This window comes from Canis lupus, chromosome 8, assembly GCF_011100685.1.
Source record: "Canis lupus familiaris isolate Mischka breed German Shepherd chromosome 8, alternate assembly UU_Cfam_GSD_1.0, whole genome shotgun sequence".
Lineage (NCBI taxonomy): Eukaryota > Metazoa > Chordata > Mammalia > Carnivora > Canidae > Canis > Canis lupus.
In genome coordinates this window covers 10,489,935-10,516,380 of record NC_049229.1, presented here as the reverse complement: position 1 = coordinate 10,516,380, position 26,446 = coordinate 10,489,935, and the positions used below count along the sequence as shown (strand labels likewise).

Here is a 26,446-nt window from a genome sequence, read left to right as displayed (position 1 = left end):
CCCAGGCCCCTGGGATCATGACCTGAGCTGAAGGCAAATGCTTGCTTAACTGAATAAGCCACCCAGGTGCCCCTCTTAAATGAACTTTTTAAATTTGGAATAATTTTACAGAAAAGTTGCAACGGATTATGAGATAATTCTTGGACTACATTTTGTATTATTCTTTGCTCTCCCAGCTCATCTCCTATTTCCTAAACCCTATCAGACAGGTGGTTATCTCCCAACAATTCCAAACATGAAGAGCTAGAAAGAGCCAGGCCCAGTCTGGCAAAGCCTGAGCTGCCGTGTTCATTCAGGGCACAGGACAGGATGTTATGCAGACCAGCTCAGCCCGGGACATGGCAGCTGTGCCATGGGGGAGGCCTGTGGTCATCTACTCCCTTTTCCAGGAAGATAAGCTCACTACTGTAGGTGGGATTGCAACATCCTCTGTTTAGTCATTTGGTGTTAAGTGCTGCCTTTATTCTCCTTACAAATTACTGCCAGTAAATTTTGGCTGGAGACTAGCAAATTAAGTTACCATCCATTCTTTTATTCCCTTTTAGCAAAGTTATTTTAAAACAAATCTTCACACAAGTTAGAAATTACAATTTTATACTCTGGATTCCAACTGCCAGCTAGAAGAAAAAGATACTATCTTAGGTGCCTCAGTGGTTCAGTCGGTTGAGTGTCTGACTCCTGGCTTCAGCTCAGCTCATGATCTCAAGGTCCTGGGATGGAACCTGAGCACCGAATCACCGAATCCCCAAATCGAGCCCCAAACAGCATAGGGCTTCCTGTTCAGTGGGGCATCTGCTTATTTCCTTTCCCTCTGCCCCCGCCCCTCAAATAAATACATAAATCTTAATTAAAAAAAAAAAAAAGATATTGTCTCAAAGGTACTCATGGCCAGACCTTTGCCTTTAAATGCCCTGGCTGCGTTAAGTGGTAAAATGAGATGTAAAATGACCCCCTTGAGATGTTACACCAACAGATCAAATTGGTTTCCACCTTAACAAGCACAGCATTCCTTCCCACTGACTTCAAGAGCAAGGATGACAAACAAGGGTGTGTTGAATTGATACTCATTAGGATGCAAGCCTTGAAAATAGTAGCTGAAGGCATCTAAAGGCTCGAATACATCATCTTTTTTTTGTATGCTCATAAACAATTACACAATTTATAATGTAGGATTACACAGTGGTAATAAAGCAGACAAGTAAAATTGTAAACTCTATTATAAAATACACAAAGTCGAAATACACAGTGTGGAGACTCAGAAACAAGTACATATTTGAGAACAGAAGATGAATGCTTTAAGCACCTATCCTGGTTACTAATCATCAGGGAGGGGAGAAATCAAATAATTATGAAACTGAGGTAGGGCAGTAAGGAAAGAATATGCTTAGACAAGTGCTGGGAGCGGCCAGGGAGGGGATATGGACTTCTTTGTTTATAAAACTTTTTGCATTCAACAACACACAAGGCTGGGGAAGATGTTTTGATCCCCTCGGCTAGTAGATCCTAGGGGATTCTACACCCAAGAGCCTGTGTGAATCAAGGACAGATAAAGAAGGGAGATTTCATTGGGGAAAGCCTTATGCAGAGGGTGCCAGGATGCCTAAAGGCCAAGATGAGGGAGTTAGGGAAAGTCCTAGGAGAACAGGAGCAGATCACTGTCCCATGATACTATATGATGCAAACCAAATGCCTAGAGAAAAGAGAGGCTGAAACACATACTGAAATGGGTAGAGTTTTCATATTTCTGAGGGTGTATTCTGGGAGCTGGAACCGGAAGTCTTTACAGACTGTCATAGCCAAAGATGACAAATAGATTTTAGTTTGGGTGCCAACTGTGGCTAATTGTATTAGCTGCTTTGAGCACTGTGTTGGGAAGGATTCTGGAAATGTTCAGGTTCAAAAGGATGCCACGAATGATTAGTAATGTCAGTTACAGGTTAGGCAGCGGGGTGTGGTGACATAGGCACCTTACTTACAGCTGTCATCCCAGATGTGCACTCCCTTCATTTTGCAGATGGGAAAATGGATAATCTGAGAGGTAAAGTGAAGTCTTGCATTCTGGTCCCCTGACTCATACATAATCTGACGCTCCCTGCCTCGCTCATTGTATTAGTGTTGTTAGACTTTCATTTAAGCTTACTAAGCATCAATTTCAGGTAGCTTTGGGAATGATCAAGTCGATATTCTCTAATGCTGCTGCACATTTAATTTGGAAAACAGCAAACAATACAATGCATGAAAGCAGTAGAGTATGAAGTTTCTAGCAATCAAAGTGGTATTTTATGATGGCTAATATCCTTTCTAGCTCTAAACACTTTTTCTATACCTCAGAATTAGATTAACACACACACACACACACACACACACACACACACACACACATATTTAGACAAAAACATTTTTGGTCCCATAAAAGTGACTGAAATAAAATCCTCCAAGTTAAAAAGCAAATTTCTACAAGGAAAACATAAAGTCCTCATAACAGTATAATAGTCAAAGGCATGAACTGGGGCTTGAGTGTTAATTTTGTGATTGTTGGCAAGTTACTTCACCTTTTAATACTCAGTCAAAGGTACAATGGGAATAATAACAGATAATACTTGGCTTCTGGGTTGTAAGGATTAGAGGAGCTAGTATATGTAATGTTCTTAGAACTGGGTTTGGCAGTGGGCACATTGTAAGGGCTACATTAAGAGTTAGCAAATATCATTATGATAATATATTACCTTTTCTTCAGTGAAGCCTGCCTATCCCAGTCCCCTCTTGCTAATCATAAAGAGTTGGCTATCCTGTCTTTGAACTCATTGCTATATCTTACAAAACCTGTCACCCTAAAAGACCAGTGATTTTTACTTTTTTATTGTGACACTTTTTATTGTGACCCAGCATACAGGTACATATATATCTGATTCATATATATATATATATATACAAGGTTCATCAAACAATACCTACCCATACTGTGTGTATTGTATTCTAGTGATTTTTGTGTCATTTTATAAAAAATGTAGTTGTGAGCGATTTGAGTTACATAGATATGTGGATTTTTTTTTCAAAAAAAAAAAAGTATTTATTTGAGAGAGTGCACATGAGTTGGAGGGTGGCAGAGAGAGAGAGAGAAGCAGACTCTCTGCTGAATGAGGAGCCTGATGTGGGGCTCAATCCTAGGACCCTGGGATCATGACCTGAGCCAAAAGCAGATGCTTAACCAACTGAGCCACCCAGGTGCCCGATTCATGGATTTTTCAAAACTCACCAAATGTACATTGAAGATTCATGTATTCATTATATTTAACTTTGACATAAAAGGAAATACTCTAGTTAATAATATATATATATCTCAGGGAAGTATACTGAGATCTATAAATATACTTTGAAATGCACTCAAAAACTAGGATAAATTAACAGATAAAGAGATAGATGGTTAGATATACGATAAAGTAAGTATGCTAAAATGTTAATGGCAGCATCTAGGTGGTGAACATATTCACATTCACTGTTAAATTCTTTCAACTTTGTAGTATATTTGAAAACTACCAGAGTAAAATGCTGAGGAAAAATGCTAATTGTGGCCCACTGATTTTTAAAAAATTCATAGATTTTAGAACAGTTTTAGATTTACAGAAAAAGCTGCAAAGACAGTACACAGAATTCCTATATACCCCATACCCAGTTTCCCTTACTATTAACATCTTATGTTAGTTTGGTATGTTTATTACAATGAATATTGATATAGTACATTATTATTAACTAATGTCTATATTCCCATTTCCTTACTTTTTGCCAAATGTCTTTTTTCTGTTCCAGGACCATATCTAGGATAGCACATTATATTTAATCTTCATGTCTCCTTTGAATTCTCTTGGTTCTGACAGTTTTTCACACTTTTCTTGTTTTTAATGACTTTAGCAGTTTTGAAGGATACTGGTCAGGTATTTTGTAGAATGCCCTTCCATTGGGATTTTTCTTTTTTTTTTTTAAGATTTTATTTATTTATTCATGAAAGACACACACACACACACACACACACACACACACACACAGAGGCAGAGTCACAGGCAGAGGGAGAAAGAAGCAGGCTCCATGCAGGGAGCCTGATGTAGGACTGGATCCTGGGACTTGGAATTACACCCTGAGCCAAATGCAGCTGCTCAACCACTGAGCCACCCCAGCGTCCCTCTATTGGGATTTCTGTGATGTTTTAGTTATGATTAGACTGAGGTTATAGGGTTTGGGGAAGAAGACCACAGAGGTAGAAGCATATTTTCACCACAACACATGAAAGGCACATACTATCAATGTGATTTATCACTATTGAAATTGAATTTGGTCACCTGGCTGAGACAGTTTTAGCTAGGTTTGTCTACTGTAAAGTTATCCCCTCCTTTCTCTACTGTACTCTTTGGAGGGAAGTCATTATACGTAGCCCACATTTAAGGGGTGGGAAGTTATGTTCCATCTCCTTGAGGGAGAAGTATCTATGTAAATTATTTGGAACTCTACTGTGCAGATCTGTCTACTTATGCCCCATTATTTATTTATTCAATCACTTATTTATATCAGTAGGGACTTAAGGATATCTTATTTTATACTTTGGGTTATAACACAATCTGACCCACTGATTTTTAATTTCAGAAGTCACTAAAGAACTGTGGCCCAAATTTTGAAAAACACTGTATTAGAGCATGAACTCATGGGTATGGTACATAATCTTATTTCAGATCTTTGCACAGTGCCTAGTACAAGATAATATCCAATAAATGTCTGTTGAATGAATGAAATAATAAAGGCTTTTTTTAAGTGATAATTTTTCCTTAAAAAAAAAAAATCAAATCAGTATTGAAACAAAGTAGACACATAAAGTACCGTGGTACCCTAACTCCTGCCCCAAAGCCTGTCAGTCTTCTCAAACATAAAACCAAGGTTTTTGGGATCCCTGGGTGGCGCAGCGGTTTGGCGCCTGCCTTTGGCCCAGGGCGCGATCCTGGAGACCCGGGATCGAATCCCACGTCGGGCTCCCGGTGCATGGAGCCTGCTTCTCCCTCTGCCTGTGTCTCTGCCTCTCTCTCTCTCACTGTGTGCCTATCATAAATAAATAAAAAATTTAAAAAAAGATTAAGAAAAAAAAAACCAAGGTTTTTAAGTTTAGTCATATTCTTCTAGACTTTCTATACATTGACATGTAAATATGCATGCATGTGTAGCAACTTTATTTTTTAAATCTAAATGTGATCGAGGGATCCCTGGGTGGCGCAGCGGTTTGGCGCCTGCCTTTGGCCCAGGGCGCGATCCTGGAGACCCGGGATCGAATCCCACATCGGGCTCCCTGTGCATGGAGCCTGCTTCTCCCTCTGCCTATGTCTCTGCCTCTCTCTCTCTCTCTGTGACTATCATAAATAAATAAATAAATAAATAAATAAATAAATAAATAAATAAATTTAAAAAAAATAAATGTGATTGAACTCTAAAAGGCCAAGAAGCAAGCCTAGTGTTTATTCTCTTCTGGTACCTTTGAATGAACCAGGTGCACTCACACAAAGTTCTGGCTGGATACTATAAAAGAGTACAGAAGAGAAGTGTTTTAGAATTCATCAGGTATGAGATCCCTGGGTGGCTCAGCAATTTAGCGCCTGCCTTTGGCCCAGGGCGTGATCCTGGAGTCCAGGAATTGAGTCCCACATTGGGCTCCTGCATCTCCCTCTACTTGGGTCTCTGCCTTTTTCTCTGTGTGTCTCTCATGAATAAATAAATAAAATATTAAAAAAAAAAAAAAAAAGAATTCATCAGGTATATCTCCTGTTTACCCAGCCTAGTTCAGGCTTTCCCGGTCTTTGTCCCCTTGATCCAGGGCTTTGGCTCCCATTCTTTCTCTGGCCTTAGTTCTTAAAGACCTGGATTGGATTTCTGTATTCTTCCAGGACCTGACCTTTGGTATTTGCCCCCTGGCTGTAACTCCGGAAGCCTTTGGCACCCAGCCCTTTCTCTGTTAACTGGGAGTAGCAACTACCTTGCAGAGTGGTAGTGGAAGATTAAATGAGGTAAAGGATGTAATTCTTGTAAAACATTTAACACACTGACTTCTTTAATTTCCTCTCTTATTGTGTATTAAACTAGAAAGGAATGCTGCTAAGATTATAAAGAAACAGGTACATGTATACATTGTTAGTGGTCCCTTAAATTGTTACAAATTTTCTACAGTGTAACTTGATAGAATTTAACCAAAAAAATTCATGAAAATGATTCTACCATTTAACTCAAGCATTTCGGGATCCCTGGGTGGCGCAGCGGTTTGGCGCCTGCCTTTGGCCCAGGGCGCGATCCTGGAGACCCGGGATCGAATCCCACATCGGGCTCCCGGTGCATGGAGCCTGCTTCTCCCTCTGCCTGTGTCTCTGCCTCTCTCTCTCTCACTGTGTGCCTATCATAAATAAATAAATTAAAAAAAATTTAAAAAAAAAAAATTAACTCAAGCATTTCTGTCCTGGGATTCTATCCTACGGTATAATTTAAAATCCACATGCATGAAAATATGGATAGTAACATTATTTATAAACAATGAAAAATTAAACTCAGATATCACAAACTGAGAACTGAGTGTTAAATGAACACCACCTTGATATTTTTTAACCGTTAAAATAAATATGCAGACTATGTAGAAAAATGGGAAAATGTAGATACAACAATGTCACAAAATCAGGACACCAAATTCTATACCAACATGGATTACAATTATGTAGAAGCAAGATCTGAATAAAGATTCTAGAGACTTGACAGAAATCATTTAAGGGACTCCTGGGTGGCTCAGCGGTTGAGCCTCTGCCTTTGGCTCAGGTCGTAATCCCAGGGTCCTGGGACCGAGTCCCACAACTGGCTCCTTGCAGGGAGCCTGCTTCTCTCTCTGCCTCTGTCTTTGCCTCTCTCGTGTCTCTCATGAATAAATAAAATCTTTAAAAAAATCATATAAAAACAAGAAATAAAACAAATAAACAAGAAGAGATTGGAAAGATGAACCTTGAAAACATGCTAACTGAAAGAAGCCAGTCACAAGGACAATATATTACATGATTCCATTTATATGAAACGTCCAAAATGGGGAAATCAAAAAAAACAAAAAACAAAAAACAAAAAACAAAAAAAATGGGGAAATCATTTTTTTTAAAGATTTTATTTATTCATGAGAGACACAGAGAGAGGCAGAGACATAGACAAAGGTTGGAGGGGATGGAGGTTTGGAATCGGAGGTCTAAGAGGTATAGGGTTGTGATGATGGCTGAACAAATAAAGCCATTGAATTGTATACTCCTTTTTTTTTTTTTTTAAAAGATTTTATGTATCTATTTAAGAGAGAGAGAGGGAAAGAGAGAGTACACAAGCCAGAATAATGATCTGGGTCAAAGGCAGACATTTATTTAACTGACTGAGCCACCCAGGTGCCCCTAAATTGTACACTTTATTTTTATTTTTTAAGATTTTATTCATTTATTTGACAGAGAGCAGAAGGAGGGGGAGTAGCAGAGGGAGAGGGATAAGCAGGTTCCCCACTGAGCAGGGAGCCCAGTGCAGGGCTTGATCCCAGGACCCTGGGACCATGATCTGAGCCGAAGGCAGATGCTTAACCAACCGAGTCACTCAGGTGCCCCAAACTGTATACTTTAAATAGGTGAATTATATGGTATGTGAATTATATCTCCATAAATCCTCTTTAAAAAAAAGAGAAAGACCAGACAATCTGGGAGAGCTCCCAGTAGCCAAAGCTGAAGAAACAATTTGGACAACAAATAACATAGCATCAGATCATTATCCAAAGTATAAAACAAGTATACATTAGTACATAGTGATATAAGTACATGATTGAATAATAAACAGGACAGATACAGGTTTGTCCCTGCTATCTGAAAGTAGAATGTTCCTGGGAAACTTTTACTAAGCCGAAATAGCAGTAAAGGGAAGAAGCAATTATTATTAATTTATATGGGAAATTTTTTGAGCATTCTCAGAGTCAAAAAATAATCCCTCTTAGGCTTTTCTGATGCCTCAGGACACATCTTGCTAAGGGATGTACAAAGTAAATTGGGAGAAAGCACAGATGCTCAGGAACATACTTCAAAGCTCTGGCGGCTAAGCCGCGCTTAGTTCCCGGGGAAGGAGCCTGGCGGGGCCCCCTGGCTGCTGGGGGTGCGCGCTGCCTTTGTGACTGCTCACTGCAAAACAAATTCTCAATGCTATTTTTGCTTTTTGCCTTTTCTCATAAAAGTGAAAATCCTCTTCAGATTTCTTTCACGTATGAAAATGGGTACTAATGGAGGTCTTTCATAAAAGCCAAAGGCTTTCAAAGAGCAGGAGAAACCTGCATATATGTTGATAGGCTCTCCTCCAGGAGGTGGAGCTTAAATTCTCCCACCCATTCATTGGAGGGTGAGCTGGACTGACTCATTCCCAAAGGACAGCATGTGGAAACCGAACCCCACAGTAGAGAAACCTGGCACACACCAGCCTACCAAGCAAGGAAGGCTAACATCATTAGTCATGACTCATGTCCCTGTGATAGGAAGTGATGAGAAAAGTACTTCATCTCTGTGGTATTCTTCCCCAAACCCACAACCCCATTCTAATCATGTGAAAATACAGTAGACAAAAACAAATTAAGGGGCATTCTGAAAGATATCTTACCTGTATTTCCTAAAACTGTCAAGCTCATGAAATGCAAGAAAGTGTGAGAAGCTGTCAGACATCAGAGGAGATTAAGAAGATAATGGTGGCTACATGCATTGTGGTATCCAGGAGGGGATCTTGAACAGAGAAAGGACATTAATAAAAAAATTGGTGAGGGGTGCCTGTCTCTGGCTGGCTCATTTGTAAGAGACTGTGACTCTTGATCTTGGGGTTGTAAGTTTGAGCCCCACTTTGGGTATAGAGATTACTTAAAAATAAATAAAGAAACTTAAAAAACATGGTGGAACGTGAGAGTAGTCTGAGTTTAGTTAATAATAATGCTACCCATACTGGTTTTTTAGACTTGATAAATGTACCACGGTAATATGAAATGACCACATTAGGGGAGATGGGTGAAGATATTTAGAAATTCTCCATACTGTCTTTTTTTTTTTTTTTTTTTTTTTTTTTTTTTTTTTTTTTTTTTTTTTTTTTTTTTTTTAAGTTTTATTTATTTATGATAGTCATCATCAGAGAGAGAGAGAGAGAGAGAGAGGCAGAGACATAGGCAGAGGGAGAAGCAGGCTCCATGCAGCGGGAGCCCGATGTGGGATTCGATCCCGGGTCTCCAGGATCGCGCCCTGGGCCAAAGGCAGGCACCAAACCACTGCGCCACCCAGGGATCCCTATTTTTTTTTTAATTTTTTATTGGTGTTCAATTTACTAACATACAGAATAACCCCCAGTGCCCGTCACCCATTCACTCCCACCCCCCGCCCTCCTCCCCTTCCAACACCCCTAGTTCGTTTCCCAGAGTTAGCAGTCTTTACGTTCTGTCTCCCTTTCTGATATTTCCCACACATTTCTTCTCCCTTCCCTTATATTCCCTTTCATTATTATTTATATTCCCCAAATGAATGAGAACATATAATGTTTGTCCTTCTCCGACTGACTTACTTCACTCAGCATAATACCCTCCAGTCCATACTGTCTTTGCAACTCTTTTATAAATCTAAAATTATTCCAAATAAAAAGTTTATTTTTAAAAAATGAGAGAGGGGCACCTTGTTGGCTCAGTTGGAAGAGAACATAACATGACTCTTGATTTCTGGGTCATGAGTTCAAGCCCCACATTGGGGGTAGAGATTACTTAGATAAGGAAAAAGCTTTAAAATAAAAAAGGAGAGAGCTGTAAACATTTGTATTAAAGTGAAGAGGGTTTGTTTGTTGGCGTGTCTGAGTGTATAAGTCTATGTTGTATTGGTTATATTATTATATTTGGTTATAGTGCTTAAATACGTAAATTTTTATTAGTATATTATAGATGTTTAGTTAAGAGGTTCATTTTTATTAACATTCCCAACAATTACACTTTAGGCTTTCTTATTCTCTTTTAGCTAAGAAGCATACTAATTTTAATAGATGAGGGGGGCAGGTGTGTGTATCAGTGTATACATTCTACAAATGGCTTACTATGCCCTATGGTCAGGCTCTGTACTGACCTGGATAACCTCTGAACTCCCAGTAATCCTTCCAAATGTGTGGTACATCACCATTTGGGAACTTTCCCTCTTTCTCCCTAGCTCAGGGTTCAGAAAAGCTTTTTCTATAAAAGCCAGGTAGTATTTTAGGTTCTGAGGCCCATATGGTCTCTTTCTCAACTAGTCTCTCTGCCCCTGCAGAATGAAAGCAGCTCAAATTATATAAATATATGTAATTATATAAATAATATGTAAAGAAATGGGTGTAGCTGTGTTCCAAGAAAACTTTATTTATAAAAGAAGTCAGCAACTGGATTTAGTCTGTAGGCTGTTAGTTTGCTCTGCTCTAGACCAATGCTTATCAAACTTAATGAGCACACAAATCCCTTGGGGAGCTTGTTAAAATATAGACTCTGATTCAGTAGGTCTGGAGCAGGACTCATACATGGAGAGGCAGAGTATTAAAAGACCTATTAAAATACACACCTACAAGGTCACAAAGTTCACCTTTCTCGATATCAAGTCAGACCAAATAATATGAGCTGAGTGCTTACTAGGTACAAGACAGCAAGGGAACAGAGTAAATAGAAACACAGATGTTATGGATAATTTCTTTCATTTGGTCATGGGTCTTAATCCACAGAACGCTGGATGCGAGGGCAAGCTGTCCTGAAATGTCATCTCACAGATCCTCAGGTTCGTTCAGGTGATTCGGCTGGCTGGGGGGCAGCCCCATCCCTCATGGCTCCAGCTGGTCTCTCTCAAAGTTGTACATATATTGGAATACAATGATATTTTCAGGAAGCAGAGAGCCATTCTTTTGTTAAGAATTTACTAGAAGCTGACTAGAATATTTCATTTAACCTCAAGAAATTACAATAATGCATTTAGACCTTTATGTTATACCATACAGAGAAATTAACTCAAAATAGATCACAGACCTAAATAAAAGGGGTAAACCCATAAAACTTTTAATTTTATAAAAAAACAATTTATTTTGGAACGCCTGGGTGGCTCAGCAATTGGGTGTCTGCCTTCTGCCCAGGGCGTGATCCTGGAGTCCCGGGATCGTGTCCTGCATCGGGCTCCCTGCATGAAGCCTACTTCTCCCTCTGCCTGTGTTTCTGCCCCACCCCCCTCTGTGTTTCTCAGGAATAAATGAATAAAATCTTTTTAAAAAGTTTTTTTAAGGAGGCTCCATGCTCAGTGTGGGGTCTGAACTTATGACCCTGAGATCAAGAGGTCAAATGCTCTACCAAATGAGCCAGCCATGTGTCCTAAATCTATAAAACTTTTAGAAGAAACAGATTTAAAACCAAAAGCACAATCTGCAACAGAAAAAAACTGATAAACTGGATTTTATCAGACTAGAAAACCCATACTTCAAAAGACATCATGAAGAAAATGAAAAGTCACAGACAGGGAGAAATTATTTGCAAATCATACATCTGATAAAGGACTTGTATCTAGAATATATGAAAGACTACTTCATAGGAAGACAACAACACAATTTAAAACATGGACAATGGATTTGAAAGTACATGTGAACAAAGAGAATATATGAATTCCTACTAAGCACATGAAAAAATGTCCAACATCATTAATCCTTAGAAAAATTCAAGAGGTGCTCGCTTCGGCAGCACATATACTAAAATTGGAACGATACAGAGAAGATTAGCATGGCCCCTGCGCAAGGATGACACGCAAATTCGTGAAGCGTTCCATATTTAAAAAAAAAAAAAAAAAAAAAAAAAAAAAAAAAGAAAAATTCAAGAGAAAACCACAAGATACCACTTCACACCCACTTGAGTGGCTAAAATCAAAAAGGGAGAAAATAGGGGCGCCTGGGTGGCTCAGTCAGTTAAGAATCATGATCTCAAGGTAGTGGAATCAAGCCCAACATCTGGCTCTGTGCTGGCCATATATTCTGCTAAGGGTTCTCTCTCTCTCTCTCTCTCCCTCTGCCCCTCCTGCTCAGCTCTACCTTTTTCTCTCTCAAATAAAGAAATAAACCTTTTTCTTTTTTTTTTTTTTTTTTTTAAGGGAGAAAATAACAAGTGCTGACCAGGATGTGGAGACCTGGAACCCCCATGCAATGTTGGTAGGAAAGTAACTGTTCTGACATTCTGGAAAACAATTTGGCAATTTCTTAAAAATCTACATAAATTTACCATATTATCCCCCCATTCTACTTTTAAGTATAAGCTCAAGAGAAATGAAACCATGTCCAAAAAAGACTTGTACATGAATGTTCATAGCAGCATTATTCGTAATAGCCAAAAAATGGAAACAACCCAAATGTCCATCAGCTGATGAATGGATAAACAAAATATGCTATATCTACATACAATGGAAAACTACCCAGGGATAAAAGGGAACAAAATATTTCTACATGCTATGAAAAGGATGAGACTTGAAAACACCAAGTAAAAGAAGCCAGATGCAAATTACTACCTATTGCATGATTCCATTAACCTGAAATGTCCAGAAAAGACAAAACTACATAGATAGAAAGTATATTAGTGGTCGATTAGGGTCGAGAGAGATTTAGGGGAAAATGGGGATGGGTTTTTTTTTTTGGCGATGATGAAAATCTTTGAGGTGCCAAGGTGGTGCAGTTAAGCCTCCAAATTTCGGTTTCAGCTCAGATCGTGATCTCAGTTGCATGAGGTGACATTTCTAAATGCCATACTTCTTTAAAACAAGTACTGTTTTCAAAGTGGTAAGTTAAAAAAAAAAACAAAAAAACAAAGTGGATAAGTTGACAGCATCTAATCAGTATGGACTAAACACCGGAAACATGGAAATAGCAACTGCAAGATTCTACTTGTCACATCACATTGATTCATTCTATAGGCCTCTAAATTATCTAGCTGTTTCTGAATGTCTTCACCCTTAAATGAGAGGAAATACTGTCCGGTAGCAGATTTTCACCCAAGTTAGAGCATTTCCCTCAGAGTTTGTAATATATATTCTTTCTTTATAAACTAAAACAGTTTGTTTCTTTGCTTCAGATTTACTGGAATTCTTCAGTGATTCAGTTTTCTCATCTGTTAACTGAGAATAATGACAACTGCCTCACAAACTTACTGTGAGGATGAAATGAGATAAAGGAAATGTCCAACACTCAACAGAGCTCTCCTTTTCCTTCCTCATCCTCCGCCCCAGTGTAGGTGAGATACTCTGCCCAACAGATTCCTGCTACTTTAGTTTTAAGACAATTGGCTTCGGGATACCTGTCACCCACTCTGCCTTTCTTTTCTTCTCTTCTTTTCTTTTCTTTTCTTTTCTTTTTTTTCTTTTCTTTCTTTTTTCTCTTTTCTTTTCCTTTCCTTTTCTTTTCTTTCTTTCTCTTTCTTTCTTTCTTTCTTTCTTTCTTTCTTTCTTTCTTTCTTTCTTTCTTTTTCTTCTTTCCTTCTTTCTTTCTTTTTTTTTTTAAATCTTTATTTATTTATGATAGTCACACAGAGAGAGAGAGAGAGACAGAGACATAGGCAGAAGGAGAAGCAGGCTCCATGCACCGGGAGCCCGATGTGGGATTCGATCCCGGGTCTCCAGGATCGCGCCCTGGGCCAAAGGCAGGCGCCAAACCGCTGCGCCACCCAGGGATCCCTCTTTTCTTTTTTTTTAAGATTTATTTATTTATTCATGATAGACATAGAGAGAGAGAGAGAGAGAGAGAGAGAGAGAGAGAGAGAGGCAGAGACAAAGGCAAAGGGAGAAGGGAAAAGCAGGCTCCATGCAGGGAGCCCGATGTGGGACTTGATCCCGGGACTCCAGGATCGCACCTTAGGCCAAAGGCAGGCGCTAAACCACTGAGCCACCCAGGGATCCCCCCACTCTACCTTTCTTTCCATCCATCCTCACCGCCCCCAATCTCTCTCTCCAAATCTGTTCTTTGTTTCAGAATACATTTTCAGTTGCTTTACCTGAGACTTTTACTTTCTGTTGAATCTGTGGCCACTCAAGAAATATTTCAACTACATTTGATTAATTTGGCATTTAACACATTTACATGTGTGCTGCTTTAAACGCGGTTTTAAAATAGTTAAGGGGTGCCTGGGTAGCTGAGTTGGTTAAGCATTTAACTCTTGATTTCACTTCAGGTCATGATTTCAGGGTCATGAGGTCGAGCTTAAGATTCTGTCACTGAGGGATGCCTGGGTGGCCCAGCAGTTGAGCATCTGACTGACTCAGGGTGTGATCCCAGGGTCTGGGGATCAAGTCCCACATCTGGCCCCATGCAGAGAGCCTGCTTCTCCCTCTGCCTGTGTCTCTCCCTCCCTCTGTGTGTCTCTCATGAATAAAATAAAAATCTTAAAAAAAAAAAAAAAGATTCTCTCATTGAACTTAAGATTCTCTCTCTCCTTCTCCCTCTGCCCCTCCCTCCCCCCTCCCTCCCTCTCTCCCTCAATAAATAAATAAATAAATAAAATATTTAAACATTTTATTTTTTATTTTTATCTTTATTTTTTAAACATTTTAAAATACTAAGTTTCTAAGTGCCTGGCTAGCTCAAGAGCACGCAACTCTTGATCATGGAACTCTTGATCATGGGGTTGTAAGATCAAGCCCCACGTTGGGTATAGAGATTACTTAAAAATAAAATATTTTAAAAAAATAAAATGTTAAATTTCAATCAAATTCAGGATCTATGGAAATCCTATTTCTGTGGAAAAGTACTTTAAGAATAAACCTTAATACTCTAGTCTGTCATTTTTCTAGGAATATATCTGAAAAATTTCTAAAGCTTCACGTGACTCTAAAATCTTGATCTAAAGCCATTTTGGGAAATTGATCAAAAAGTCTCATCAAGTGCAGCCTGGGTGGCTCAGTAGTTTGGCGCCACCTTCAGTCTAGGGCCTGGTCCTGGGGACCAGGGATCAAGACCCATGTCGGGCTCCCTGCATGGAGCCTGTTTCTCCCTCTGCCTGTGTCTCCGCCTTTCTCTCTCTCTCTCTCTCTCTCTCTCTTTCTGTCTCTCATCAATAAGTAAATAAAATCTTTTTAAAAAAAAGTCTCATCAGGGATCCCTGGGTGGCGCAGTGGTTTGGCGCCTGCCTTTGGCCCAGGGCGCGATCCTGGAGTTCCGGGATCGAGTCCCACATCGGGCTCCCGGTGCATGGAGCCTGCTTCTCCCTCTGCCTGTGTCTCTGCCTCTCTCTCGTTCTCTCTGCGACTATCATAAATAAATAAAAATTAAAAAAAAAAAGTCTCATCAATTAAACTTATCACCGGGAGAACTGAATAATGTATAGAATTGTAGAATCACTATGTTGTACACCTAACAGCAATGTAACATTATATGTCAACTATACTTCAATAACAAAAATTCAAAAAAAGGCTTATCAAATTCTGGTCCAAGATACAAGTTCAAATAAGTGTGGTCATTTGTAACTTTAAAACATATATAAATACATCAGAGACAGCCTAAAGTTTTACTGAAAAGGACAGATACCATATTTTTGGAGATGTTCAGGTATCAGACTTCCTATCCTAAATCAGGGTGAACTGAAGAATTTTCTTTTTTTTTTTTAAGATTTTATTATATTCATTCATGAGAGACACACAGAGAAAGGCAGAGACATAGGCAGAAGGAGAAGCAGGCTCCATGGAGTGAGCCCAATGTGGGACTCGATCCCAGGACCCTGGGATCATGACCTGAGCTAAAGGCAGACACTCAAACATTGAACCACCCAGGTATCCCAAACTGAGGAATTTTTAAAGGTCTTTACAGAAATGTGATTCAGGTAGGGGGAGAAAAGTCATATTTCAAAAACTGAGGATGAGGAATTTATATACTATAAATAGACCATTACACTGTCTGAAAATACTTGTTTTATTTTTATTCATTAGTCATCTGTGTGTGTGTGTGTGTGTGTGTGTGTGTGTGTGTGTGTATGTGTAGTGGGGGATGGAGGGATTGAGAATAGATTCTCCATCAGTCATCTGCCAGAGAAGTATTGACTACCAAGTCTGGTGGTGGTGGGAGGTGTGTACAGTTTAAAGATACAAATTGGAGTTCACAGGAGCCTGTTGTTGCTGTTGTTGATATTTACCCTCCACTTTAGGATAGAGAAGCTGCTTTGGGGCAAATAATGGCACTCAACCTTCCCATTACACCAACGGAGATAACAATATGTATCTTTTGAAATCAAAACAAAGTTTTTTCTTCTAAAATTATCTTTCTTCTATTTGGTTTTATATCAAGGATAAAATATGGAATTACATTTTACTCTGACACAACATGGGCATAGATTAGAAACAGTGAAGAAATACCCCTTTGTGGGTAATCTTACTTTTAATTGTTCAGTTAAAATTAGCCACACAAATTAAATACTTGTGCTTAATGACTAAATATCTTCATCAAATTTTTGGGCTAATAAAGACATCCAGTATCTTAGAGAAGAGTGATCCTGGAGCAGAGATGTAGCAGTTTCATGGCTAGGATACTTTCTATTCTGATGTTATAAGGTATCAATAAGGAGGAACTCCAGAAGATAAGTAGGATTACTATATATTACTTCCCATTCCTATAAAACGGTCAGTTAAGTTTCCCCCTCAAATTGTAAATATTTCAAACTAGATATTCTGGATTCTAATAAATTTAACTTCTGTATTTCTTAAGTTAGATAGATCTGGTTAATTTTTGCTGGGCATCTGATTTCCAGTGAGAACTGTGAAAGTCATATTAAGCCAGATTTTTCTTACACATTTGTTCTTCTGAAGAGTAGTCATCTAAGCTTCGCATTAGGATTTGAGTGACAGGCCCGTGAGTGCTCTTAAAGGGTCAAGTGCAATGTTAATCAAATCAAACTAAAGCAATTTGGAATTAAAATTTGATTTGCTAGGGTACCTGGGTGGCTCAGTTGGTTAGGCATCTGCCTTCATCTCAAGTAATAATCTGGGGTCCTGTGACTGAGCCCTGAGTCGGGCTCTGTGCTTAGCATGGAGTCTGCTTCTCCCCCTGGCTTATGCACTCTCTCTCTCTCTAATAAATGCATAAAATCTTTAAAAAATTTTTGATTTGCTGGTGGTTCCTAGTTTTTTGTGTCAAATAAAGAAGAAACAAAATGTCACTGGGATGCAAGGGAATCTCACTTTACACAAAATACATCTCTGAAAAGTTGACTATAAGTTGAATTTAAATACAATACTGGAATTATGGAAAATGTTTCTATAAAATAATCACTCCATAATTTATCTGCAACTAATTTGTTTCAATATTGTAAAATTTTTTTACGCTAATGCTCACATTATTTAGGAAAAATTAATTGCTATGATAATTTTTTCCTAAAAAGTATATACAAGAAAATCATACTATGAAACTACAGCAATGTATTAAAGCTCCTATTTTAAGAGCTTCTTAATTAAATAAAAGTATGTCCTGAGTTAAAATCAAGCATAGTAAAAGCTACATCAATATTTTCAGGGCCTAAAGATATTACTTGGAAAATTATGGCTCCAATAACAATTTTTTTTTGCAGATCATCACTCTAAAGAGATGAAGCAGTGAAATATAAAAATTACTGTATCAAACTTCAGTTTGGGGATCAGCTGACTTACCCAACAGGATCTTTTTTGTTAATGACATGGCCACCACTAACACTAATTCAAATGAGTAATTAATAACTCCCAATGTTTGATGGTAGCCATGAAAGGCCTTCTTGAAAGCTGTATCCTGAAAGACAGTATATGGTCTTTGGAATATGATGTGAACATGACCCGACACACCAACTCCTGAAGAGAGATAATAACAGTAGAAAACACTAACAGTACTTACGAGACACCCAGGTGCTGTTTGGAACATTTTGCTTACATTCATTTAATCCTCATAATAGTTCTATGAGTTGGAGATTTTTTTATCCTCACTTTATAGACGTGAAAACTTAAGTCACTTGCCAAAGGTCACCCAATGCCGGATAGCCTGACTCGGGAGTCTTTCTCTCATGCACTGCACCTTTACCTCCGGGTTTGCCTCATGACTCCAGTAATGCAGTGATGGCTATAATGTGACATTATATGTTCTCATTCATTTGGGGAATATAAATAATAGTGAAAGGCAATTGAAGGGAAGGGAGAAAAAATGGGTAGGAAATATCAGAAAGGGAGACAGAACATGAAAACTCCTAACTCTGGGAAACAAACTAGGGGTGGTGGAAGGGGAGGAGGGCGGGGGCTGGGGGTGAATGGGTGACAGGCACTGAGGGGGGCACTTGACGGGATGAGCACTGGGTGTTACTCTGTATGTTGGCAAATTGAACACCAATAAAAAATAAATTTATTATTAAAAAAATATGATCAGGGAAGCACAATTTCATTCCTCATTCACTAGTGGAAATCTAGCTCGAGGGCAGCCCCAGTGGCGCAGCGGTTTAGCGCCGCCTGCAGCCCAGGGTGTGATCCTGGAGACCCCGGGATCGAGTCCCACATCGGGCTCCCTGCATGGAGCCTGCTTCTCCCTCTGCCTGTGTCTCTGTCTCTCTCTCTAGCTGTGTCTCTATGAATAAATAAATAAAATATAAAAAAAAAAAAAGGAAATCTAGCTCGAGCCAGTTGTACCCCAGTACGAAAGCTTTTATTGGCTAACATGCATATTCTGGTATTTTCTTTTCTTTTTCTTTTTTTTTTTTTTTTTTTTTTTAGATTTTATTTATTTATTCATGACAGATACAGAGAGAGGCAGAGACACAGGTAGAGGGAGAAGCAGGCTCCATGCAGGGAGCCCGACGTGGGACTCCATTCCGGATCTCCAGGATCACACCCTGAGCTGAAGGCAGGCGCTAAACCACTGAGCCACCCGGGCTGCCCATATTCTGGTATTTTCAAACTGACTCTGGAACATGTTACAAAAGGGGCAATTCTAACAGATTGCTTACTTTTAGTTGATCTCAACATGGAGCCTAAAATGCTTCAGAAATGACCCAATCAGATTATTTGAAAATTTAGGACAGTAGAACTCATATTATTACATTTACAACAGCGTGCTTAACATTTGTAATTGGACCTAAACTTCCAAAATTCCTACATCTGATTTGCTCTCTTAGTGAGTTCAGCTAATCTCCCTTTCTACTTCCAATAAATAAAACATACCCGGCAAATGCTGTCCACGGCAAGTTTGCAGGCATGTATCTGAATTTAGAATCATTCTCCTTCAGATCAAATGTCAGGGTAAATACAGGGCTTTTCAGGTGGCCTGCTTGGCTGCCCTTTGCCCACAAGCACCTTTTGCTTTTCTGAACTTCACAATAAAGTGTAGCAACATGTTATAGCTCCCGCTCAAAATGTAAATAAGATATAAAGTTGTCAGACAAGAGCTGGCCCAAAAGTTGCACAAAACATATTCATACTTAAATTTACACTCATTTTTATCTCATGATCTTTGAAAAGCAAAAATGTCTCAAATAGTAGTGGTCAAATAAAACTATTTCAATAGCAGGTTGTAATAAATAATTTTAGGTTACATAGTAAGCAATTTAAACTCTAAAATGCCCAGAGTGTAGAGAGGCAAGGTGATAGCAGCAGAGTAGTTTTGGGAGCTCCCATGATCCACTCATAAAAATGGTGATAGCAGCAAGGATGGGAAAAATCCAAGTCTACAGGCAACATCTTTACTAAAAACCAGGTGAAAAACAGTCCCTGGAACTCTAGAATGGGGAGAGTCAAACAACACTTAGCATAGGGGTGTATGGGTGCTTCAGTTGGTTAAGCATCTGACTGCCACTCTGGTCGTGATCTCATGGGGTCAAGTCCCTCAAGAAGCTCCCGTGAACCCATGCTCGTCAGGGAGTCTGCTTGTGCCTTTCCCTCTGCCCCTTCCCACTGCTCGTGCTCTGTTTCTCTCAAATAAAATCTTAGGAAAAATAAAAGCGCATGACCATAGCTGTGCTGGCAGAGGTGGAGGTTTGAAAATGTGGTCTTATAAAAGTCTAAAGAGCCAAAGAATCCAGAAATCACCAAGTCATCATCCAAAGGAAGGAGCCCTGCTCCCCCACTTGAAATGAGAGCCAGGAGGAAGCCTGGCAGGGTCTCTTTTGCCAATGAGTGCAAGGAAAGGTCCCATCTAGGACCTTCTAGTTTATAGAAAATATGGAGGAGGAAGGAATAGCTAACTAATACCATAAAAATGCAATCAGCCAAATGCAGGAAATTCTATAGTATAAATAACCTGGTTTCTTTGACAAAATGGCATGGCATTGTTGGGATGAGGGGAAGGCAAATCAAAAAAGACCTAAAGACATATAAACTAAATGAAATACGTGGGGACATCTGGGTGGCTCAGTGGTTGAGCACTTGCCTTTGTCTCAGGGTATGATCCTGGGGTCCTGGAATCCAGTTCAACATCAGGATCCCAGCGGGAAGTCTGCTTCTCCCTCTGCCTACATCTCTGCCTCTCTCTGTGTCTCTCATGAATAAATAAAGGAAGGAAGGAAGGAAGGAAGGAAGGAAGGAAGGAAGGAAGGAAGGAAGAAAGAAAGAAAGAAAGAAAGAAAGAAAGAAAGAAAGAAAGAAAGAAAGAAAGAAAGAAAGAAAGAAAGAAATAGATAGATGTGGATTTTGTTAGGATCCTGATTTGAAGCCACCAACTCCTTAAAAAAATTTTTTTGAGACAATTGGGAGAAATTGAGTATGGGCTGGGGATTAGACTATATTAAACAATCACCATTAACTTTGTAGGTGTGACATTAGTATTGTGGTATGTTTTTTTTAAAAAGGTCCTAATCTGTTAAAGATATTTAGAGGAGTGTGTACCAAAGAAATAATACGATATTTGGGATTTACTTTAAAATATTACTGGGCCTGCCCTGGAAGCATGGGGGAAATTCTGTTTCAAGGCATCTTTGAGCTTGTCAAGTAATGTCATGAGCAAAGCTCACCCTCCCAAGTTGAAAAATTTAGGGACAAGTTGTAATTGAAATTAAACGGTAGCAGACATGTCCATTAGGGGATTTGACAGCTTTATGAAGCTTGTGATAAATGAATGCATCAAGATGGCAGGTGATTATACGAGGAAATAGTATCATCACGTTTAAGCCTTGGGATATTTAAAACCAAAGGCTTGTTCACAACAGAAATCAATTGCTTCTACATGTCTCCTCTCCAATGGACCAGTTTTATTATGATATGAAAACTGGTGCTGCAGACATTTTTTTTATTAAATTGCAATACTGGGGATCCCTGGGTGGCTTGGTGGTTTGGCACCTGCCTTCGGCCCGGGGCGTGATCCTGGGGTCCCGGGATTGAGTCCCGCATTGGGCTCCCTGCGTGGAGCCTGCTTTGCTCTCTGCCTGTGTCTCTGCCTCTCTCTCTCTGTGTCTCTCATGAATAAAAAAATAAAATCTTTAATAAATAAATAAATAAACTGCAATCTTATTAAATTTTTACAATGGTAAAAAAAAATCCTCAGTAAAAAGGTGGAATAGATGAACTAAGAACAGCAAAATCTTGGTAACTGTTGCAAGTGTTCATAAGGCTTTGTTTCTATATTCACATGATTGAAATTTTTGTTTTTTATTTTATTTTTAAGCAACCTCTACACCCAATGTGGGGCTCGAATTTACAACCCTGAGATCAAGAGTCACATGCCCTAATCACTGAACCTGCTAGGCGCCCCCATGATTGAAATTTTTCAAAATAAAAAGTTAAATAGAAAATATCTATGTACAGGGACGCCTGGGTGGCTCAGTGGTTGAGCATCTGCCTTCAGTCCAGGGCGTGATCTTGAGGTCCTGGGATCGAGTCCCCCATCAGGCTCCCTGCATGGAGCCTGCTTCTCCCTCTGCCTCTGTCTCTCATGAATAAATAAAATCTTTAAGAAAAAAAAGAAAATAAAATGTCTATGCACAGCATGATTTAGAATATCCAATTACTATATTAAAACCTATGAAACAGAAGGAGCAAAGAATAGGATTTATTTTTATTTTATTTTTTTTTAATTTTTATTTATTTATGATAGTCACAGAGAGAGAGAGAGAGAGAGAGAGAGAGGCAGAGACACAGGCAGAGGGAGAAGCAGGCTCCATGCACCGGGAGCCCAACGTGGGATTCGATCCCGGGTCTCCAGGATCGTGCCCTGGGCCAAAGGCAGGCGCTAAACCGCTGCGCCACCCAGGGATCCCTAGGATTTATTTTTAAATGCTCTAAAGAATTCTTCAATCTTTTTTTGTGGGGTAATCATCATGTTCTTCAGGTTAGTCTGTTAATAAAAACACAAAGCTATCACTTAAAAATATGTTGTTATAAAAGAAACCAAGTTTTTGTGAATTTTTGCCAAATCTAAAACATTCTCCAAAGAGAACACTCTCTAGCAATCTATGCTAGAAATCTTTCCCAGACAAAATGTCTGTGTCTGGTTCTTTTGAACATTCTCCACTGTTGCTCTAATAGGAGGCAAACCAAATTTCCAAGATAGTTAAATTATTGCCTAGGAAAGTTTTGACAATTTCTAATTTGTCACATTTCCTACTTATTTGGTTTCACATTTATGGATCAGGTTGTTCACTCTTAGCCAATGTCCAGGGGGGACTACGCTCTAGGCAATTTTCTTCCCCTTCAATTGTGACATCTTTGTGAGTTAGCTATTATACAATATTATCACAGCATATTGCCTTCTGACTATTACCCAGAAGACAGTTCAGGAATGGACTTGGACTAGAATTTTATATAGCATGCTATGTTTCCTAAAGGTTTTGTTACCTATTTTTCTACAACCTTTGAAGGTCCTTTTCCTTTTCTTTTCCACACAACATATTATTTGAATAGTTCAAGTGCCCTGCATGGATTTCTACAATTTTCTTAGCCACAGGCAACTCCTGTCATGAGAAGTAGATATCTGATCTTATTTGGCAGGTTCAACCATGGTGTAGGGCAAAGCTGTCTCCTCCTTTACTGTTCTATCTACATTATACTGTTTGCTCTCTTGGTTTTTAAACACATACTAGGTCTTCTCAGAGATCTTCCTCCTTTGTTCTTTATAAGTGTAAACACTACATAATTTCCCCAAGTGACTAGATCACTCCTAAATCACCTGAAAAAGATCTTAAAAGTGCAAATGATTTGAGAACCTGTGAGAATGATATTGAGCCACTGAGAGGATAGTAGGAGGAAGAACAGTGAAGGGAGACGTTGTTTCCAAATAAACATACACACTCATGCTATGAATGGGACCCACTTGCTATTCTACTAAGGGCCTGAGGAGGTGACCCAGAACTCTTATCTCAGCTTTCTCATCTTCCCATAGAGATAATAGCACTTGTTGCAATCTTTCCACATGATGCAAAAAGATGACTAGATTAGTGTTTGTGAACCAGTTTGAGCTCTTTGTTAGAAGGATGTCAGGTTCATAGTCAGCAAGGTGTAAAACTAGATGTTCAGGTGAATAATTACAGGGAGCCATGAAGTTCTCAAAGGCAGGGTCAAAACTCTGTACATCAGGTATTGCAATAATTGGGAAGAAGACATCTGATGTTAACTACTCCTGACTTATTTAAAAGCCTGGAATTCCTTAAGATACCTCTACTGACATAATACACAAACATCAAATATGATAAATCCCTTTTTGGTCAGATAGAATAAGCACACAGGTTTCTAAGATTAGCTAACAGGAAAGGAAAAAAAAACCCTAAAATTCTAAATTTATATATATTTAATATAAATAGGTATTCTTGAAGATCATCAGCAGCATACTGAAACTAACAGAATCAATGGGAGAGGAAGAGCGATGGACAGGACTGATGACAGAACAAAAAGGAAGTTTCAAAGGTGAAACTGAAGAGAGGAAATGACTCAGCCACAGTTCCAAGGAGGGAGTTCCAGTTAGGTGAGTTGTAGGTTATGATATGGCCTGGGAAAGCTTATTACACACAAAGGACAAGATTCCAGGACACTGGAGTATTCTCAGGGGTCATGGACACAAAGTATAAGGACAATAATGTGTACAAAATATTCTCCTCACAGAGTCAAAAATCTTGGTGTCTTTCTCTTTTAATACTCAGGGTAAAAAGTCAACTATAAAAAATGAAAACAAAGTAAAAAAGAACTCAGGGCAGTTTTGGTCATTGACCCTTGAAATAGCTGGTATAATGGTAGCAAAAAAACTAATAATACAAAAAAATTGAGGTGAAGGAAAAATATATCTATTAGTCTAGTCCACATTTCAGTTATTAATCATTTTTGGGAGACTGCACTATCCCAGACATGGAAGGTGGGGAACATTAAGGTGGCCAGGTTTAAACTAACACAAGAATAAAGGTAATGGAATAGATGTGATATAGATAAGGAATAGAAATGAAACATGTACTGAGAAAGGGACTGGGTGTAGGGGCTGAGTAAAAAGAAGATAGTACAATGACTACCAGCCCTCAGGTTTGGATGTAATGCCATTTAATAAGATAGGTAATAGAAGAGAAATAGTTTTTTTTTTTTTTTGGAAGGTGGGTGGGAAGGAAAATAGAAGGATTATCAATCTAGTTTTTACTTAAGCTTGAGGTACCAGTGGGAAATATAAGTACTCATGTTCTTCTTTTGATGCCACATAACAGAGATCAATTACATCTACTCACCTACATTTCTTTGAGACATATTTGGAACTTTTTCTTTTCTTTTTTAAAGATTTTATTTATTTATTCATGAGAGACAGAAAGAGGCAGAGAAATAGGCAGAGGGAGAGGCAGGCAAGGAGCCTGATGTGGGACTCATCCCAGGACCTCAGGATCACATCCACAGCCAAAGGCAGACGCTCAACCACTGAGCCACTCAGGCACCCCTGGAACTTCTTCTATACTATGAGGCCCCTCAAAAAAGGAAGAGGACTGAATAAGCAGGTTTTATGCTGGTCACTATAAAATGGAAAAATAGTACTTAAAAATATGGAGAAACAGTTTTTAATAATATGTGACCTAAGACCTCACTCATTTCATAGACAAAACATGGCAGCAGGGGTAACAGATCATCACTAAACATAGTAAGAGTAGACATGATTAAGTAAGATGTACTATTTTAGTCTTTTTGAAATTATACTTTGAGTGGTGCTGTGCATTACACAGTGAGAGTTTTACTGGTAGTAGAGAAGAAAAAAAATAATGCGATCAATTTTATGTGCAGTTTTCCCGCATAGCTGTAATTATTGAACCTTTTTTCCTTATTACATTGTTAAACATTATTCTTGTCCTATTTTTCAACCAAGTGGTTATTAGCTATATTAACTTTCTTTAGAAACACAGTAGTTCATTAAGGATGTTTCCTGGCAACCTAAGCATATAAAACACACACAATGGTACTTAAAAGATTAAATGTGTCTTTTAGGTGTATATTACATTCATTTAAACATCATTTAATGACCCAGGAAAACATCTTCGCGGCTGTTCATCTAGGATTTTATATTGTATTCACGACGCTTTTATTTTGTTTTCATCACAAGATTCCATGAATGCCACCTGTGAACCCTTTCATTCTAAAACACCGAACTGTTCGTCTAACAAGTCTCCTTCAAAGTTACCTTTCTCTCTCTCCCCCCGTACCATCGTCAAGATCTAAAGCTTTTCACTATTCCTTCTCCCAAGAAAAAAATGAAAACATTCACTCCTGCTCCTCCCCCCCCCCCCCCCCGCGCCAACCCACCCCAGAATAGGAGAAAGAGGGGCGGCAAAGTGGAACAAGCTGCGTCCCGCGCCCGGGAGCACGGAGCTAGGACACCGAGACCCGCAACCAGTCACCGTGTCCGGAGGGGGCTGGGCTATCTGCCAAAAGAGAACGTCCATCCCCAAAGCCTCAGGAATGACGGGTACTTAGAGCGAGTGACAAGCGGAGGAGGAGGCCCGACCCTCTGGGACGTCCTGAAACACGCCAGGAATGCGAAAGAAACGCCAGGCATCCCGGGCGGGCGGCAGCCGGCCAGAGCGCCCAGCAGGTTACGACGGTCCTGGAAGCAGGCATGCGGCTGGCCCCGGGGGGGGGGGGGGGGGACGACGCTCAAGGGGCTGCTGACTGAGCGAGGGAAACTGACGGTTGGGAGCGCCCGAAAGTTCGGGTGGGTGTCCCGCAACACAGCCCAGCCCAGAGGCCGCAGCGAGGCACCGGGGCAAGCCGGAGGAGCGCCTGGGGGCGGGGCCAGAGCCCCACCCCGCCTCCAGCGCCCTCACGAGCCCTCAGTACGCCTGCGTAAGGCGAGGCCGCACTCTATTTGGCTGCTAGGCGCGCGGCGGCAGCGGCGTTCTCTACCCGGCATGCTGCGCGGGAGCGACGGCCCTACGTCTCTCCCCTTCCCAACCCAGCCCCCTCCCCCCTCCCGCCGCGGCCCCCCCTTTCCCTAAAGT

The 26,446-nt window shown here is 39.7% G+C and overlaps 2 protein-coding genes and 1 non-coding gene across 11 annotated transcripts in view; 2 read left to right on the top strand and 1 right to left on the bottom strand.

Moving 5' to 3' along the window:
- The window catches only part of AP4S1 (adaptor related protein complex 4 subunit sigma 1), a 54,789-nt gene that overhangs the window by 26,874 nt on the left and 1,469 nt on the right, over nucleotides 1-26,446 (bottom strand). The window contains exon 2 of one of the 9 annotated variants that reach the window (XM_038544406.1): nucleotides 8,671-8,789. The exons of 5 other annotated variants lie outside the window; for them this stretch is intronic. The gene's annotated coding sequence lies outside the window, so the exon portion shown is untranslated. Of the gene's footprint in view, nucleotides 1-8,670; nucleotides 8,790-25,846; nucleotides 26,236-26,446 lie in introns of those variants that run through there. 3 more of the 9 variants (XM_038544409.1, XM_038544408.1, XM_038544412.1) reach the window with 3 other exon arrangements.
- Nucleotides 11,758-11,864, top strand: LOC119873163. Its single transcript, XR_005363944.1, has one exon. It is a non-coding gene; the product is annotated as a U6 spliceosomal RNA (small nuclear RNA).
- On the top strand, nucleotides 21,068-26,443 carry LOC119876478 (small nuclear ribonucleoprotein-associated protein B'-like). Its single transcript, XM_038544080.1, has 3 exons — nucleotides 21,068-21,131; nucleotides 23,792-23,894; nucleotides 25,900-26,443. The coding sequence occupies exons 1-3, from the start codon at nucleotides 21,068-21,070 to the stop codon at nucleotides 26,441-26,443; spliced, it is 711 nt and encodes a 236-aa protein (XP_038400008.1).

Bases quoted from the DNA above. Each gene is read 5' to 3' on its own strand.
- LOC119876478 (XM_038544080.1), top strand. From the start codon at position 21,068: ATGTCCATTAGGGGATTTGACAGCTTTATGAAGCTTGTGATAAATGAA. The intron at 21,132-23,791 runs GTGATTATACGA...TAATATAAATAG, and splicing joins TGAATGCATCAAGATGGCAG to GTATTCTTGAAGATCATCAG. The intron at 23,895-25,899 runs GTGAAACTGAAG...CCATCCCCAAAG, and splicing joins ACAAAAAGGAAGTTTCAAAG to CCTCAGGAATGACGGGTACT.